Below are 17,807 nucleotides of genomic sequence, written 5' to 3'. Positions count from 1 at the left end.
AGCCTTGGAGATGGGGGGCCGGGTGGAGGGAGCCAGTGCTGTTGGAGCACGCAAAGGGGGTGGGGGTGAGACAGTGGTTAAGAGGTCCCTTGGTGGCCTGGGGAGACAAGGGTGGCTCCAGGTACAAGTCCAAGTCCAGCTCCCCATGAACTAAATGCCCAGGCTGCCCCTTGTAGCATGCTCACCTACCTGCAGCTGAGCACCCTTTGGCCCCTCTGCTCTCCCTGCTGGCCATACATTACCCAGGACTCTTGGTACACCTGAAGTTGATGCAGGGGACCAGGCCAACATGGGACCCCAGGATGCTGACCTCCAAAAGGACAGTGCCCCTCCCAGTGGGCTTGCAGGTAGTCTTGCTGGAACTCAAGAGATTTACCACATTTTCACACATCACTTTCTATTGTGACACATGACAACAACCTTCCCTTTAGTATGAGACACTTTCCACGTAAAATAAGTTTATTTAAGTACAAAGAATGAGTCAACACAAAGAAGAATAGAAGTAGCCATACTTGGCCACAACTAAGCCTCTTTGGGGACCTGGGGTGACCCCCACAGGCCAGCCCTCCAGATCCCTGGGCCTCAGTCGCTGTCATGCCTGTGCTTCCTCTTGCAGCAAGTCGAGGAGTCTGAGTCATGCCTAAGGGAGACCAGGGGACACCTGGCGTGAGGGCCGCTGCCTGCCCAGCACTCTGTCTCCGTCCCCAGGCAGCTGTACCTACTGGATGGGAGCAGGGGGCTGTGAGGAATCTGGCCCCCTCCCGTGCTCCTTTTCTTTCCTCCTCTTCTCTTTCTTGTGCCTCTTCTTCTTTTTCTTCTCTTTCCTGCTCTTCTTGTGGCTTTCAGGGCTGCAAAGGGTGATACGGAGTGCCAGGAGCCTCTGGGGTTTTGGGGGTCTAGCCGGGGGTGGGGCCACCACAGTAGCCACTGACCATGTGTAGCCATTTCAACCTCAGATCACTAAAGGAAACTCCTCAGTACCATGTGTGGCCAGTGGCTACCATGGTGGGCATCACAGACACATTCCAACCACGGCAGAAAGGTCTGCAGGGCAGCACCTGACAATCTCATGGCTCCTTCCAGCCCTCCCATTGGGATGCCCCTGCACTCTTGGGGCCGGGTGGTGACCCCCTCCTGTGCTCCCCAGACCCTCACACAAGTGGCCCATGTCTGAGCATCCTCCTCCAGGGCCCCTGACCCTGCTGGGGGTCGGTAGGCAGTCATGAGACTGCCCCAGGGCTCAGGATCTCCAGAGGCTCCTCAAAAGAAAAAAGGGGCTGGAGCTGGGGAGTTCACTGACTGGAGAAGCAGACAACGTGCTGAGAAAACAGTTCTGTGCCCTGGGAGGCCTTACCCCGGCTCCACCTTCTCCTCTGACCGAGGCTTCTTTTTGGCCGAGGCCGGGGAGGTCCCTGTCCGACTGCTCTCCACGCGGTGGTGCTGCCGAGAAAAGCCGCTCGGGGTGTGAGGGGCACCCCGGCATACCGACCGGCGAGAACCAGCCAGAAGCTGGGAGGGTATCCCCAAGGAGAGACAGCCTGCCCCCATGGCCCTCAACAGGAAGAGGCACTCAGACCGCCCCCCACCCCACCATGGGATCCCAGGATGTTTGGGGGTAGTTACCGTGAACACTGAAAGCCCCAGCTTAGCAGCCTCTTTGTCTTCCCGGGACAGCGCCACTCGCCCTGCAGAGCCACTACGGGGACGTGGGTGAGATCCCCCCATGGTGAGACCCCCCCCACACACACACACCCACGGCGAGGACCGCCCCCCATCCCCAGGCCTCCCTAGAGAAGTGGTGCGCCCAGACGACCCGTGCTAGCGTCCACCTGGGCGGCTGACAGTGCGGAGCCCCGAGGAGCCACGCCCTCGCGATTTCTGGGGCCCCCAAGGACCCTCCGGCCCCTCACCTGGAGCTCCCCAGGCCCAGGAGCCGGTCCACTCCCTTCTCGGGGTCACCTCCTTCCCGCTTACAGACTTCGACAAAGTCCTGTTGGAGGGGGAATGCAAGTGCTCACCACAGCGCGGGGTCAGCCCCCTCCCAATCCCGCCCCCGCACTCCAAGAGGGCCCACCTCTCACCTCCTTGCTCAGGCCGGTGGGCTGCTTCCTTACGTTCTTGTAGCCTCTGCGGGGGCCGCGCGTGAGCTTCAGGGAGCTGCGGGCCTCGCCTCGGCCCCTGCCCCTGCCGCGCCCCCACCCGGAGGTAAACCAGCACCCTCCCCGCCCCCCGCCCCGCCACCCCCACCCCGGCCCAAGGTCTCAAGGCGCACTCACAGCGCTGCCATGAGCGCCTCCTGCTCCGCCTGCCTCACAGCCGCCAGCTCCTGCTCCCGGCTCAGACCCGCGCTGTGCGCCCGGCCCTTGGCGTACCAGGTGAGGTCACGGCCCTTCTGCCAGCGGCCCACCGGGGCCATCAGCGAGTTGCCTGCGGGGAACGGAACGCCGAGTGCTCGGCACGGCCCGCGGGTCGGCGCACCCCCAGCCCGCGAGCCCCCGGTCCCTGCGCCCCGCTCACCCAGGTAGTTCTCCCTCTGCTTATCAGTCTTCACATCCTCCCAGCTGAACTGGTCCTGCCCGCCGCGCACGCCGCCCCGGCTGGAGCCGAACATGGTAACAGGCAGCCCTCTGCCTCCGGACTTCCCGGTACCCAGGCCCCACAGGTCCCCGCTCCCACTCACGCGTCGCACGCTGTGACGTCACGCCCGCGCCAAACCCGTGCGCTTGCGCTCTGTTCCCCCCTCACCTCCCGAAGGTGTCCCGCCCTGGCGCGCCTGTGCCTCAGTGCCGGCCCCGAGCGCCTGCGCACTGCCGCGGCCCCAGCGGCGGCACTGGCAAAGGTGCGGAGGCTGGACCCGGGCACCCCAATGACAGGACAGCCGTTATTAGAAGTCACGTTATGTGGGTGACGCCCCAGAGTCACTGTTCCCATTGTGTGCCGTGTTCCCTTGGCTGTGCCGGCAGAGGGGCAGGCACTGGAGAGACGTCTGCAAACCCGCACTAAGTTTCCCGGCTATAGCTGCTTGAGGTTTCTATCAGGTAGCAGGCTGCCCCAGAGACAGAGAGCCGCCAAGGTCAGGTCGCGCCTGCACCGCTCGTCCTCCACCCTCGGGGGTACCGGCTGTGTCCAGTTCCCAAGGAAGCATTCAAGCACACCTCATCGCGTTCGTTCCCCAGACAGCGCAGAGAACGCCTCAGTCACCCACAAAGTGTTGGCAGACGCTTCTCATTCGGCACCGTTGCGGTCATTGCTGCTGTCAGGTGATGGCTCAGTATCCGAAGTAAATTGAGCTAGTCGTAGTGCAAGCGCGTTCCGTTTATCACCACAGCGAACCAGACTAGATTCAGTGATAACGGTACTAGTGAGTGGAGGGGTGCCACGCTATTAGCCAACCCCTGCTGAATTGAACCCGTAGGGTGAACAAACGTTCTCTGAGGAATTTACAAGGCGTCAAGAGTGTTATTCTGTATGCCCTTTGTATTAGTCCTTTCACAAGACACTGCCCTCCTGCAGGTTACTCAGTGAGTTCACCTGATGGGCTGGCAGGGAATTAAGTGAGAAGAGGCCTTTCACCTGGCCTTCCTCTGAACCTGCTTTCTCGGGGCTCCCTCACTTGCCTGACGGCTGCCGGGGGCATCCTTGAGCAAGCAAGGTTGGCAGGGCCTGGAGTGGACAGCCGCCGTGGGGGCCGGGGGGTGGTGCAGTGCAGTGGATGTCCCCGTGCAGCTGCACAGTGCTGGTGTGGTGAGTGGACCAGAAGGTGTTGGCCTTCTGATCTAGAGATAAGGTACAGAGTTCATCTCCCACAGGCTGCTGGCTCCTGCCTCCCAGGTCATGAACAGAATGCCGTCCCCATCTACTACATGACAGTGCTCTACAACTGGCCCTCAGGTTTATGAGAAGGAGCCTGACAACCAAGGTCCTGTGATTGAACCCTAGGACCTAAGGAGAAGCAGCCCCAGGCCTGGGCCGGGTCAGCTGCTTTAAAAAGGCTGGGAATTGCTCCCTTGGGTCTTGTAGGAAGGCTGCCAGGGTAAAATCAACCCCTGGAGCAGAAAGGCAGCAGTCAACTGGAAGGCCTAGCAGATTGTAGCTACAATGCACTGCAGACCTCAGTGGCGTTAACAAAGGGGAGCGGCCAGTCCCTTTGGCCCCTTTGATGGGGAGCACCTTCCCACTGCGTGCTGGGTAGGGCTGAGGGAGCCCTGGTGAGGGGTAGGGCAGGCCAGCTGTAGGCTAGGTGCAGATGTCCTTGGATCCCAGACACCCTGCTCCTCCCACCTACTCTTGGTGGCCACTGTGCTCCCCCAGGAGAGTCCCTGGTGCCCTGAGGCTGAAGGCAGCGCTAGAACCAAGGGGGCTCCAGGACCCAGAGGGGCAGGTACAGCAGTGGCCAGGCTTCCCTGCAGTAGGAAGAGTACCCATGACCTCGGTACTGTTGAAGGATCACATGCCCTTTGGACCTCATCCTAAAACCAAAACTGACCTGATTCTAAGCCCTCTGTTCAGCTCAGTTGTAGAGAACCTCCAGGCTAGGGCACATGAAAAGGAAAGACAAGATGGACACAGCTTTGTGAACACATGGTTTAAAGACACATGCCCCTCCCTGCTCCATAGCATCCCCCTCGGTCAGAGCAGCTTCCAGGCACCATCACTTTTTGGTCCAAAACTGCTTGTACTGCTCCACATCAAAGTCGTCACCGAGCTCTGGCTCCTCCTCCTTCTCTTTGACCTGGGCCTCTCGTTTCCGGAACCGTGCACGCCTCTCCTCTGGGGACAGAGAGTCCAGGTCCACGGGCATCTGCGGGGAGGAAGGGATGTGTACATGGCTCAGGTGGAGGGTACCAGGATGTTCTCCAGGGTCTCCACTTCACCTTGTTATCTACCACACAGTTTAGGTCTTATGTGTTCTGTTGGGTTTTCTCTCCCTTTGAAGCTTTTTTAAAAAACTTTTTCTGCTTGTTTTCCCAAGACGTGATATTTTTTCGAACACACAGCTCACTACTGCTTTCTCATCTGGGTGTGTGGAGCTCCAGGTCACCCTCCTCCCTCTCCTCAAACAATTCTGACCCATGACTTGCCCTCCCTTCCCAGTCCAGCGATGGTGGGTTCTGACCCCATGAACCCCTGGAGGAGCAGTTTCTACAGGCTAAGTCCTCCAAGACCTGCACCCCAGGGGAGTGTCGGGGAAGGAAGCTTACTGTGAGCATCCGTCGAGGCTCCCGGTAGCGGATGTGGATGGTGGAACCATCCTGCTTGACCAGGAGCACAGGGTAGAGGCGTGCGTAGGTCTGCCGGTGCACTCGAGTGAGCGAGGCTCTGTTGCAATCAGCCCGCCAGGAGGACATATACAGTTGGCGGCGGCTCTCAAGGGCAGCCCCTGTCACCACACGCTGCCAGAGCAGGCTGCAGACACACACGAGCTGGTCAGCGGTTGGTGCCAGGACCAGAGTGGCCACGCAGCCCAGCTCCTATGGGGGCACACAGCAACCCGCACCAGGGCAGGATGTGGTCAGAGTAGCTCCACCCCACATCCAGAAAGAGGCTGCAGCGGTGAGCCCACAAGGCTCTCAGATGGGTGAGGACAGAGTCCACAGCCAGGACCCTGGTGGGTGTCTCTGGTGAGGCCTGGCCCCATGGCTAGGGTGCTGGACTATAGCATTGAGTGGGAAGCTGACTTCCAGGGGACTGCAAACCTGGTGCTGTGGACTGACCATTTGAGTCCATCCCACGCCCCCTTCCCCATTCACACATCGAAGCCCTAACCCCCCGTGAGATGGCGTCAGGAGGTGGGACCTTTGGGTGGTGTTTAGGATTAGATGAGGTCGTGAGGGTGGGGTCCCCCCAGTAGGATTGGTGCCCTTATAAGAGGAAGAGACCAGAGAGCTAACTCTCTCCTCCATATGCAAGAAGGCAGCCATCTCTGAACCAGGAAGAGAGACTTCACCAGAACCCTGATGGCACCCTAATCTCAAGACTTCCAGCTTTCATAAGCTGCCTGGTCTGTGGTGTTCTGCTAGGTCAGCCCAAGCAGACCGAGACACCTGGTCCACTTGGCTTCTGAGTGTGGTGGGCGCTCAGCCCTCCCGCACACAGCAGAGCACATGCTCCCAGGTGACAGGAAAGGGCTAGGTACTCTTCATGCCCCACTCTACCCAGCTACGTGACCCCACATTTGTCTCACCCACTCGGGACCTCGATTTCCCTGTCCCAGTCTTTCCCTGTGACCTCCCGCCCCAAAGTCCCTTCCAGGCTGGCTTTCATGCAAACTTGAATTCAGAGCCCCAGGCTGTGCCTCAGTCCATCCGTTTCCTCATAGGTTTGAGGAAGAATGCGTTCAAACAAGTGCCAGAATTTCCTGGAATTGTCGGGTACTCTGGAAGTGACCTTCTTCTCCTGGCATCCTGCACACTCACCATGTGCCTTTTCCCAACTCCCTCACTGCATGGGCAGTCACATCAATGCAAACCTTCCCAACAGCCTCCCACCTGGTCCCCATTTCAATTCCAATTAAGTTCCCCTGCTTTGCGGGTAGTGATTCTAAAAACCTGATATTCACATAACGTCAGTAGCTCCCACCAGACTTTCAGGACTTCTCTCTCCACAAAGCAGCCAGCATGAGCACATGGGCCATGCAGAGCCACAGTACGGCAGCCTCTGCTTTGGTTGTGGTTCCCACCACCCCCTGCACTCCCCAGCTGACACCTCAGGCTGAGGGCCCATCTCCTCCACTAGTCTGATGGCCTGGGGCAAGAACTGCATCTTATTTGCTACCAAGTCCCAGACCCTCCCTAGCTAAGTGCTCGTAAATTTTGGCAAAATGAATCCAGTCCCTGCCTCCAGAAGTGCAAGACTGGAGAAAGGAGGTGGTGGGTAAACTCCAGCACCAGAGGAACCTGCAGTCAGTTGGGCAGGGCCTGTACCTAAGCAGCACCAGGGAGCCCAGGACACAGCCGCTCCGGAGAACCTGGGGTTGGTGACTCAGGAGGCTTCTGGAAGGGGCTGGAGTCAATCCTTGAGGGGAAAGAGTGGATGTTTTCCCACCAAACAGCCGTTGCAGTTCCAACATGAACCTTCTCCAGCATGAGGGCCCTCCTGGGAACGCTGCAGCCAGAGTCCCTTCTCCATCTTCATACTAACCCACAGCTTCAGGTGCCACATCCCTCTCCCTAGATTCCACAGAAACAATTCAAAACCTGCATTCATTTTCTCCTCCATCAATACTGCTCACTTGGGGGAGACCAGGGAGTGAGAGGAACACACAGACGGGGAGGCAGTTCTGGTGGTAAGAGAAGGAAGGCCATGATCTTCTCCATGGCTGGCCCGCAGGCTCTGAATAGGACAGTGACCACCATCACATCTGTTTGGTGCCAGGTACTCACAAGTCACTTCCATTCCTCCTTCAACACTGTTAAGGTGTCCACACATATGTACTTGTATGTATTCTCCAGATAAACACACTGGCTCTGGAGGTTTTCCTGAGGCAGCAGAGCCTAAGGCTCTTGAGTTGGCATTCTTTGGGTGGCCCCATTACAGCAGTCCCAAGAGGCCTGGAAGTCCATGCTTACCCAAGCAGTCTGCCCTTGGCCACCATTTCTCCTGCAGCACGTGAAGGCCCAGGGTCAGTCACTGGCCCAGTGTGTGACCTGCTAGGCAAAGAAATGAGAGATCTTTTTAAAAGGCTGCCTTTACCACCTAACTGATTCTCACCAAATCCCAGCCAGGAACAAAGCCGTCTCCGAGACATTACCAGGTCAGTGCCAGTCTTGCCCAGTAACCTATCAGGCTTCCAGCCCTGACCTGGCATTAGAATCACCTGTGGAACGTTTTTGACCTGGAGATGCCCCAGTCCTACTCCCCAAAACTCTGACTTAGTACTTCTGCAGCAGGGCCCGGGCCCATTCTGGTGGGTTGCTGAGTCAGGGAAGCCACTCTGAGGATGAAATGCAACGTAAACGGAGAAGACTAGCTCATACCTTGTTTTCCAAGGTCATTGCATTCTCACAAAATCCAGAGAGGTAAAGATTACAAAAGGGCAGCCGTGGCTTACTAAACCTTGAGTCCCAGGTAAACTGAGGTTTCCGCGGTGACAAACCAGTTGTTTCAAATGTCGAAAACCTGATGTATCAGACATTCAGACCCCAGGAAAAGAGCCCTCCCGGCCGAGATGAGAAGGTTTGCCTCGCTATCCCCTGTCAGGGCAGGGCATCTGCAGGCTTCCTTCCGCCTTAGGACGTGACTCAGCAGGACAACGAAATGCTATAAACCTCCCAAGCGATACCCGCCCATTCTCTCGCCCTCGAGGGCGGCTTGCGGCGGGGCCCGGACCCTCCCTTGGGGGAAGCCCTCCAAGCCCGCGCGACGCGGCGCCTTTCCGGCACCAACTTGCCACCCTCACCGCCTCCGGAGCGGCCTCGAGAACCAGCGGCCCGGCCGCCACCGGCCAATCGGCTGCGGGACTGGCCAGAGCCCAATCCACAATCACTGTACACGCAGCTTTCAGTCCTCCTGCGGCACCGCCATAACGTCATCCGGCGGGCGCAGCGTCGTGCGGCGCTGACGTACGGCCTTGAAAGGCGGGGCGAGGCCGGCGCAGCTCTGACCAACTTGCCCGCTGGCTGAGGCGGGTCCAGCGCCGCGCTGAAGTGCTTCTCTGAGGGGCGGAGAGAGGCCGGGCCGGCGCGGCGCTGCTCTGTGACGTACGTCCCCGCGGGCGGTGGCGGCGGCCCTTCATGCTGCGGCGCCCGCTGGCCGGGCTGGCGGCGGCCGCCCTGCGCCGGGTCCCCTCGGACGGTGAGTGGCGGCCCCTCGCAGAGGGGCGGAGGTCCGGGCGAGCGCAGGCCCCGGGAGGGCCTTCCTGGGGAGTCCGGCCCCGGGCTCGCGTGTCGCTGTATGAATCCGCGGAGAAGAGGCGGGAACCGCCGCTGATTGCGTGCGAGGGGCCGCAAGAGCCCGTGCTGAGCGCCGGTGTCGTGGACCTGCCTGAGGGACTCCTGAGGCTGTGCTCGTGAATTCTGTCATCCCGCCAGCTACCGAAATTGCCCTCGGCGGTCTTCAGTGGTTCCCAGAGTTCCGTCTCGGGGCGAGCAAAGCGGGGTAGACGAGTAGAGAGGGTAGTGCGTCTTCTCATGGAGACAAATTCAGGGAGGCTTTCCTTCGCTTTGAAGTTGTATTCCGTGTGTCTGTGTTTTAGCATTGCTTTTGGTAGTTACTATTTTACTTAGACAAATTAAAAGCTGGTTCCCCTGTGTCAGTCCTCAAAATGTAGGAGGAAATTCTCCTGGCACGGGAAGCTCCAAACAGCTTGTAAAACCCCTGCAGCTTGAGGACTTCATGCTGGATGTCATTGTGGACCCTGCAAGATGCGGAGGGGCAGAGAGGGGAAGCAGCCTGACACCCCTCTCCAAGGTGGGCCACACAGCAGAGCCGAAAACCCTGCGAGATCAGGGTTTTGAAGGACCTTAGGTTGCCGCAGAAGTCCCGATTAGCTCACCCGGCCTGTAGAAGTATGTAGTCTACCCCGAGCTCAAGAGGAGCAGCACAGATAACAGTTGGGAAACCCTCCCAGTGGTCCAGCTTTGGTGCTATGTTTGGTTCCCAAATATTGCAAACGCAGGGGCGTCCTAGGTGGGCGGAGATGACTGCTCCAAGGGCTCCCAGCCAAGAGGGCCCCTGGGACTGCTGCAGGCTCCTGGCCAGCACCACAGCCCAGCGCTGCTGGACATTACAGATATGGGTACTCCACGCAGGAGCAGGTTGTTGGTGGCAGGCCTTCCTGCCTCGTGGGCATGGTAGCTGGGGTTCAGCTTCCCTCAGGGCAAGACACCTCAAGTCTAGGTTGCTGGAGCTGCGCATCTGCTGATTTTAGACATTCTTTGGAGAGCAGTGAGAGGGAGTGAGTCTCCACCCAGATGCTGGTTTGAGGAGGAACAGTGAGGTGTGCCACCTCACATGTTATCAGTGTCTTTTGATAGGGGTGGAGGAGGTGGAAGCTCAGGTGATGATTGGCCAGTGTGGGATGAGGCCCACGGGGACAGGAGGAGGGAGGCCAAGATGTGCTTCTCATGGTCGGCCTTGCACGAGTCCCCTGTGAGTGCCCCTTGGCAGCATGCCTGGCCAAATGTGGTCTTTTCTGGACTTTTCTGTCACTCTTTCACTTTCCAGACCATGACTTGTGAGGGACCCAGGAAAACCTTCACCTTCACCACCAGGAGGGATGTGGGCTGGGTGTGGCTTCCTGTCTTATCATTGACAAGCTGAATTTCCTGCCACGTGAGCCCCCACTCTGCCCTCTTCTTGTAAGAATGCCACACACTTGCCTGCACACACCAGGCCAGCTTGTGATCTGGGTTGGTGCCACACCTGTGATAAGTGTAGTTTGCTTGGGCTTTCCTTTAGATTCTGAGAACACGTTGATCCAGCCCTTGACCTTTGTCTGGAACTGGTAAGATCAACAGTTTGAGTAGAAGATTCTACAAGTTCTGAAGTTGTACATTTTTCTTCAGCCACACCCAAACTTTTTTTTTTTAAACACTTGAACCGTTGATCTCCATCTTTTGCGTCACATTTACCATAGCCCAAGAAACACGTTCAGAGGATTTGAGGAAGAGCAAGAAGGAAGGTATTATGATGTGGTTGGGGGTGGAAGGAAGTGACCCCAGTCCTCAAGGAGAAAAGGGAAAGCACAGAGGGTGAGCTGCTGGGGCCCTGGTATGCAGGCAGGTGCCCTTCAGTCGGGCTCTGACCCCTGGCTGAACCTGTGTACCAGGCCTCTGTTCCCCCTGGGTCCTTCTCTGATCCTGTGCGTGCTGGGCCTTGATTTCCCCTGGTCCCTGGCTGACCCTGGGTGTGCTTGACCTTTGTTCCCCTCTCTGTGAGAGTGAACCCTGCCCCAACCAGAGGGGCTTGGGCTTTTTCTTGCTCCATGATTTGTATGTCCTGGACCCCTTTCCCTTTCATGCTCCCTCTGCCTTCCCTTAGGGCTAGAACTGAGGATCTCATGTGGGACTGAATCCCCGTTCTTCTCCTTGATGGAAAGAGATCCAGATGCAGCTGTGTAGTGCCACGACAGGCCTGAGTCCTCCACAGTGTGGCTTCTTGCCAACACTTTTGAAGGACAAGCTTCCTCTCAGGGAAGGCATGGTCTCACCCCACTGCCGGGAGAGGAAGTGAGAAGAAAATCGCTGGCTGCGTTGTGGCTCTCCCACTTCAAGTCAGGTTCTTGAAGGTTAAGTGGTTTCTTAAGGTCATTGGGCCAGGACGTGTCCCACACACGGAGCACCTGAGGCCAAGGCCAGGGTAGTTCTCCTGTCCCACACAGCCTGCTTGGGGGATAGGGCATGACCAGCTATCCTAACCCAGATCAACTCATGTCTTGTGGCTTGTGTTTTGCAAGAGGGCTGGTGGGGTTTGACTTCCCTTCTCTGTATCCTCAGAGGGTTGTGCCTTGTCTTAGTGTCTCATGGAGGAGTGGGGAGGGAAGTGGGGTGGTGGCCATGTCCAGCCCTTGGGACAGGGCGGGAAGGCAGGTGGAAGCAGGAAGGAGAGCAGGAAATGCTTCTCGAGGCAAGCCTTCCAGGGCTGCCTGAGGAGCTCCTCGTGAGGGGTTCCAGCAGAGAGCATTCCAGAACGCACAGGCTTGCACCAGCGACTCCTACAGAAATTGCATCCCTGATCCTTATTGCTGTCCTTGTGAAATTTCCAGTTTCTTGCCAGGAAGCTGGGGTTCAGAATTGTGGAATAGTCAAGGAGTAGAGGATACAGAACATTCCTAACTGCCAATCAGTTCTACCAGCTGCTGGGGCCAAAATCAGGCTCAGGGGTATCTGGCACACTTGATCACTGGGACTGAGAGGCCTTGAGGTCTGTCCCACACTGAGTGTGCTCCTGTCAAAGGTGGCTTTAGTGAGCACTCTTACACCATGATCACTGGGTGGAGCCCAGTACCCGGCGACTCCCCAAGTGCCTTCTGCAGGGCTAGGCCACTCCAACGTGGTCTTTGTGGTTCGGGCCCTTGTACTAAGAGGAGGAGACCTCAGGGAAGAGCCCCACAAGAGGAAGGACTCTGGATCCCACCCACCTCAAGGCAGTGGTGCTAGGTGGGTGCCCCCTCCCCTTGTCATCAGTAGTGTAACCTTTGAAGGAGGGCGCGATGGATGGCCAGCACTGGGAAGGCCTGGGGCCTGGACTTGAGGGGCAGGTTGGCGCTCAGGAGGATACCCTGTGAGGAGCGGGCTGGCAGGGTAGGGTGATGATTTGGAGCCAGGCAGGGAGTGAACTTTGCAGCCATCAGCCAGTCCCCATGCGTGCATACATACCTGCTGCTTACTGCCAGTGGTTGTTGGGCTGGGGGATGGGAGGTCTCAGTGGGATGCAGGCGCCGTGCCCATGCCCCCAGGGTTCATGACACGGCGTAGAAAGCCAGATAGAAACCAGTGTTTTGAGGTAAGATGATGAGTAAGACTTGTGCACAACGTGCTCCTTCAGGGTTTCAGGCGTGGGGACTTCCATGTGTAGTGTTTGGTCCTGATTGAAGACATGTCTTCCCTATGTAGGTTTGCAGTGTCCAGATGTTAGAGCTTATGACCACAACATCTGGCCATGATTGCAGGCATGGGGAACAGGGCAGGAACTGCCGGGGAAGCATGTTAGGGGCCTGTGTGCTGGCCTGGAGGCGCAGGGCAGGTCAAGACCATGTAGCCTCTGGGTGTTGCTGGCAGGTTTACAGTTGGGGGCTGTGGGATGTGAGGGCGGGGCTCCTGTTCAAGTTGGACACATGGCAAAGGAGCATAGTGTTCCTGAGGGGCTTCTTCATAGAGAGGCACGATGGGCCCTCCCCTCCCTGGAGGTGGATACCCCAAGTTGGGTCCAGAAGGCACCAGCTGCATCCACTGAGTTGAGGGTTTGTTGCTGTGAGCAAGGCCCAGGTAGGCTTTCTGGTCCATCTCTTGTGAGCATTGCCATGTGTCCACTTGATGTTGCCCCGCCCTGGAGAAACTCACATTCCTGTGGCGCCTACATGCTGCCAGGTCCTGGGAAGACCTCTGCTGCTGAACAACCACAGCTGCCCTGCTTGCAAGGTGGGGAGGCAGTGTGTGTGCGGTGGTGACTCGGCACAGTCCAGAGGCCAGGCAGTGTGGTGGCAGACCCCAGCCTCCATAGCCTTTCTCTTTCCAGGACTCCTCTAGGAGCAGCAACCTTGCTCGGGGACCGACTGGCCCCCGGTATCTCCTCTGTTCTCCTATGCTCCTCCACCCCGACATAGCTCTCCCCACAACCCTGGTCACTCACTGTCTAGAAGTCAGGACAGACCCAGGGGGGTGGGCTGGGTTGTGCACAGGACGTTCATTCTGCAAAGGAAGGAACTTTGTGAAGGCCAACAGTGAGCCAGAGATGAGACCTTCCCATGCACCAGTCCTTAGGGTAGGGAGGGGGCTGCGCTCTATTGGGCAGCAACAGCAGTGGGCTTGGAGTCGGACACACACACGTGTGGGCATTTGTATGGTGGCACTGTGTCTGGGTGGGAAGGTCAAGACACCAGAAAGGAGTTGGGAGTCCAATGGGACCGTTGCTAGATAAAAACGGTGTACTATTGTAATAGGAAACTTGGAAGAGACAAAGGAACTAAGAACTGGCCACTTAGAAGTGACAGATAATTGATGAGCTCCTCTGGGTCCATTTCTTCTATCTCTCTGCAGCAGGGGAGCGTATCTGTTTCCCGACTCCTTCTCCAGGGTGTTTGCATATGGCATGATGGTCCCAGAATAGCTAGCTATGCTTTAGCCAGATTACCCAGGTTGTCCTCATTGCGGATTAGGAAAGCAGTGCCCACCTGGGGCCCTGCTGGAGAGCTGCCCTGGGCTAGATGACTGGGTATCCCCAAGCAGAGTGGCCTGTCCCTCCTGGGCCTCATCGCTGGTCTGCTGGCCACTAACTGCTCCTCCACACCTTACCAGGCACCCCACAGACAGAGCCCTGCTGGGGTAGGCCAGCTCACCACACGCCCTCCCAGGGTCTCCCTCCGGGGCAACACATAGCCTCCTAGCCCCCTAACTCAGTGCCTGCCTCGATTCCTGTCTTCTGAGGCTCCCGATGCACCTGACCTTCCTCAGCCCATCTTGCTCACGTGGCTGGGTGGGCAAGTGCGCATCTCTAGGGTGAGGAGCGGCCTTTGCCCTCTGCTGAGCAGGTGGTGCTGGCTGCCCTGGGAGGGATTTAGTGCTTAGAGGGTGGGGAGCGGCCAAGGATTACCACTCTCCTCTCAGCTTATCCCGAGCAGCCCCAAGGTGAGCACGGAGGCCGCACCCCACGCAGAAGGTAGGTCCTGTATGAGGGGTGCTGGGATGATCCGAGGGGCACAGAGCAGGCTAAGCTGATGCTTCCAGAGCTCCCCCACTATTCCTGCCCTTGGCGTTTTCACCTGTGGCAGGTGTCTGAGCCGTGTGCTATGAGCTGGGAGGGTGGCACCCATTGCTCTTCTGCTGGCTTCATGAGACCCAAGTATCAGAGAGGGGAATCAGGAAGCTGTGGTCGTTTGGGGTCAACCCCTTGCTTTTCAGTGGAAGTTCCCAGAACGGGGCTTGGGTTCCACTGACCTTGACCAAGGGCACCTCTGGGGTGTGGTGCCAGGAGACACAGGAATTGGGACCCGGACATGCCCCTCCCAGGAGCTCCTTGAGGGTGGGATAGGAGTGGACAACTGGGGAGGCCACACATTTGTGGTCAGTGCATGTATTACCAGGTAGCACGCCCAAAGGGAGGCATAGCCAGGGTTTGAGCGTGGCTCTGAGTGACTGCCCACAACTCTGCCCAATTTCTGGGGTGAATTCACTTGGGGCAGAGGTGGGGGCACTGCAGCCACCTCGCGCACTTCCATAGGGAGCAAGGCCCTGCTGATGCTTGCCTCCCCTGTCCCCCTCTACAGGGATGTCAGGACCAAGGCCCGTTGTCCTGAGCGGCCCCTCAGGGGCTGGGAAGAGCACCCTACTGAAGAGGCTCCTGCAGGAGCACAGCAGGATCTTCGGCTTCAGCGTGTCCCGTGAGGCCCCGGGGAGGTGGGGGAGGGTCTCAAGGAAGCTGGGGGCGGCGACCCCTGCTGACATGCCCTGAAGCCCCCCACACTCCCACACGGTGGGGCGGAAGCCCCCGCACTGCTGACCCTAACCTGGAGCCTCCTCTCCCACACCCCCAGATGGGCTGAGCCAGGCCCTGTGGGCAAGGCCCTGGGGATGGGGTGCCTGGGGCTCCAGGTGTCCCAAGTCAGTCACTGGTACTTGTTCCTAGACACCACAAGGGACCCGAGGCCAGGAGAGGAGAACGGCAAAGGTGAGCTCAGCCAGCTGGCCTCAGTGCTCCAGCACAGGACTGGAGCAGCCCTCCATTTGTCAGAGTGATGCATGAGGCCTCAGTCTCCCCATCAGCTCTTCCTCCTTTGCAGATTACTACTTTGTGACCAGGGAGGTGATGCAGCGGGACATTGCCGCCGGAGACTTCATCGAGCATGCTGAGTTCTCAGGGAACTTGTATGGGACCAGGTGGGCCATGCTTGGGGCCCTCCCTTCCTCCAGTTCTCTCAGGAACCTAGAGTGGGCAGCCCAGGCAGGGGTATCTCTCTCTCTGTGGGCCCTGGGCAGGGGGTCTCCCCTTGACTGGGCCCCAGGTGGGGGATTTCTTTCTATGGGCCGTCTGGGCAGTTGGGGCAAGGGACCCAGCCCCCCAGGAGTCAAGATGCAACCACAGTCAGGGCTCTCTAGGCCACCCGCTCCTGGCCCAGCCCTACTTATGTCTACCCTGGCCAGGCTGCTGTGAGAACAGTGGGCCACACAAGGGACTGGTATGCAATGAGGACTCGGAGGACCTAGGTCTCATAGGTCGGCAGGTTGCACTGTGCACCCCCCCTCCAACCCGTGGGGTAGCCTGAGAGGGTCCCTGGCACAACAGCGGCTGCCCCTCCCAACAACCCACCAGAGCGGGGTCTTTGCTGGCTCCTCACACCTGACTTGCAAGGCCTGGAAGCAGTGCCTTGACACAGGCAGGCAGGGCCAGGCCTGCCTCTGTGCATAGCCTGTCCCTGAGCAACCTAGCTGGGCGAGGCCAGGACCCCACAGGACCCAGCATACTCTGCCCCAGGTGCAGATGGGAAGAGCAGTGGGCTGCCAAGTGGGGTCATTTGGCCACTGTTGGGACACACAATGCCCGCTGAGGGGCAGTCCCCCCAGTGGATGAGGAGCACATGGTACGTGGTGACCCTAGGGTGAGGGGCCAAGGCCTGCAAAGGATGGCCAGGGGATGAGGAAGCCCAAGGGCGTGCTGTGTAGTGCTATGGCGGCCATAGCCAGGGCATCCCTCTCCAAGCAGGGCCCCAGCATGCAGGATATGGGAGGGTGGTCGCCATCGCTAGCCTGAGGGCACAATCCAGGGGGTGATGCCAGAAGCTTCTGGAGGCATGATTGGTGGGTGGGACTGATTGGGGTGATGGAGTGGTGTGGGGCCTGGGAGCAGGTGCCAGGAGAAGGAGAGGCCCTGGGCCAGGGTCTGAAGGTGCCCCTCCCTACCATCACAGCAGACCAGCAGAGGGCCCCCTCGTCCAAGGGTTGCTCAGGGAATACTTCCAGAAAGAGGGAACAGATGCCACAGTTAGGCTGGGCCCCTGTGGGCACCCCCAGAGAGGCCCAGAGCAAGGGATGGGCAGTGATGGTCCCACTGAGGCTCTTCGAGGCTATGGGGGCTGCTAGGGCCTCAGGAGCCTACAGCTGAGCAGCCCCCCTCCTATCATCCCCCAGCAAAGCAGCTGTGCGGGCCGTGCAGGCCATGAACCGCATCTGCGTGCTGGATGTGGACCTGCAGGGCGTGCGCAACATCAAGAAGACCGACCTGCGGCCCATCTACATCTTTGTGCAGCCACCCTCACTGGATGTCCTGGTGGGGGCTGAGGGAGGAGGGCGGGGGGGCAACCCTGGAGGCTCTGACCTTCTGACTTTCATACTTCGTCTCAGGAGCAGCGGCTGCGGCAGCGGAACACAGAGACGGAGGAGAGCCTGGCTAAGCGTCTGGCTGCTGCCCGGGCCGACATGGAGAGCAGTGAGTGTGGGCACCTATCACTCCGTGTCCCTGGACCCTCTCCAACCCCCACAGTAGAACAGTCCCATCCAGCAAGGGGCAGAGGAGGGCTGGAGCCATCACCCAGCACTGTGGTCCACGTGAAGGGTCCCCGGACCCCCACCTCTGTCACCACAGCCTCCACTGACCCTGCCCCCACCCTCAGGCAAGGAGCCCGGCCTGTTTGACCTGATCATCGTCAACGACAGTCTGGACAAGGCCTACTGGGTCCTGAAGGAGACGCTCTCTGAGGTGGGCTGGGGGTGGAGGTGGGGCCTCAGACCTCTGTCTGGCAAACGGGGAAAACAGGCTGGGACAGGTGATATGGCGGCCGCAGGCCCTGGGCGAGGCCCTCTTCCTTTTCCCAGCCTCTCTTCCTTTCTCCCCGGCAGGAAATAAAGAAGGCTCAAGCAACTGGTCACTCCTGAGGCGGTCCACCGGCTATAACTCCTCAGGTGGGGCCTAGGGCCTGGCACCCACCTGCAGCGGGCCAGGGTCTCCGGCGGTGGCTCTGCTCACCTCAGCTAGCACCCAGGGTTTGGGGTGCTGCCTGTCTTCCCTTACTCCCCCACCGTGACTGGAGGACTTTTCTCTCACCCCCTCTCCCCATGTCCATTTCTAGGCTTCCTCCCCACCCCACCCTATCAACCCCCCTCCCATGGAAGCTGGGCCAACATCCAAATAAAGAACTGCTGGGTTAGAGTGTCCTT

General features: G+C 58.8%; 3 protein-coding genes across 14 annotated transcripts; 1 reads left to right on the top strand and 2 right to left on the bottom strand.

The window, feature by feature from the left end:
- Positions 1-441: 441 nt before the first annotated feature.
- LOC309657530 (multiple myeloma tumor-associated protein 2 homolog) lies at positions 442-2,712 on the bottom strand. Its single transcript, XM_082455146.1, has 8 exons — positions 2,518-2,712; positions 2,277-2,427; positions 2,082-2,127; positions 1,911-1,990; positions 1,624-1,696; positions 1,355-1,440; positions 723-848; positions 442-640 (listed from the first exon to the last, which is right to left on the bottom strand). The coding sequence occupies exons 1-8, from the start codon at positions 2,609-2,611 to the stop codon at positions 583-585; spliced, it is 714 nt and encodes a 237-aa protein (XP_082311272.1). The 5' UTR covers positions 2,612-2,712; the 3' UTR covers positions 442-582.
- A 1,858-nt stretch (positions 2,713-4,570) lies between these two features.
- Positions 4,571-8,536, bottom strand: MRPL55 (mitochondrial ribosomal protein L55). Of its 5 annotated transcripts, none has more exons than XM_082455154.1 (4): positions 8,399-8,536; positions 7,569-7,649; positions 5,202-5,406; positions 4,571-4,801 (listed from the first exon to the last, which is right to left on the bottom strand). In XM_082455154.1, exons 2-4 carry the CDS (start codon positions 7,592-7,594, stop codon positions 4,652-4,654), a joined length of 381 nt encoding a protein of 126 aa, XP_082311280.1. In that variant the 5' UTR covers positions 7,595-7,649; positions 8,399-8,536; the 3' UTR covers positions 4,571-4,651. The 5 variants fall into 5 exon arrangements, with proteins under 5 accessions (XP_082311280.1, XP_082311279.1, XP_082311281.1 ...); XM_082455153.1 differs by having other exon boundaries at positions 7,569-7,646; XM_082455155.1 differs by lacking the exon at positions 8,399-8,536 and adding an exon at positions 7,977-8,220.
- A 119-nt stretch (positions 8,537-8,655) lies between these two features.
- On the top strand, positions 8,656-17,804 carry GUK1 (guanylate kinase 1). Of its 8 annotated transcripts, none has more exons than XM_082455141.1 (10): positions 8,656-8,793; positions 9,255-9,408; positions 14,265-14,316; positions 14,924-15,037; positions 15,283-15,324; positions 15,420-15,533; positions 16,782-16,920; positions 16,995-17,079; positions 17,264-17,349; positions 17,490-17,804. In XM_082455141.1, exons 2-10 carry the CDS (start codon positions 9,363-9,365, stop codon positions 17,523-17,525), a joined length of 714 nt encoding a protein of 237 aa, XP_082311267.1. In that variant the 5' UTR covers positions 8,656-8,793; positions 9,255-9,362; the 3' UTR covers positions 17,526-17,804. The 8 variants fall into 8 exon arrangements, 7 of the variants coding, with proteins under 7 accessions (XP_082311267.1, XP_082311265.1, XP_082311269.1 ...); XM_082455139.1 differs by having other exon boundaries at positions 15,191-15,324; positions 15,437-15,533; XR_014261837.1 differs by lacking the exon at positions 16,782-16,920 and having other exon boundaries at positions 15,191-15,324; positions 15,437-15,533.
- The last annotated feature ends 3 nt before the right edge of the window (positions 17,805-17,807 follow it).

The sequence above is a fragment of the Balaenoptera physalus genome, assembly GCF_965194825.1.
Source record: "Balaenoptera physalus genome assembly, chromosome: 3".
NCBI classification, from domain to species: Eukaryota; Metazoa; Chordata; class Mammalia; order Artiodactyla; family Balaenopteridae; genus Balaenoptera; species Balaenoptera physalus.
The sequence above is the reverse complement of the archived record's forward strand: the minus strand, read 5'-3'. Positions and strand labels throughout refer to the sequence as shown.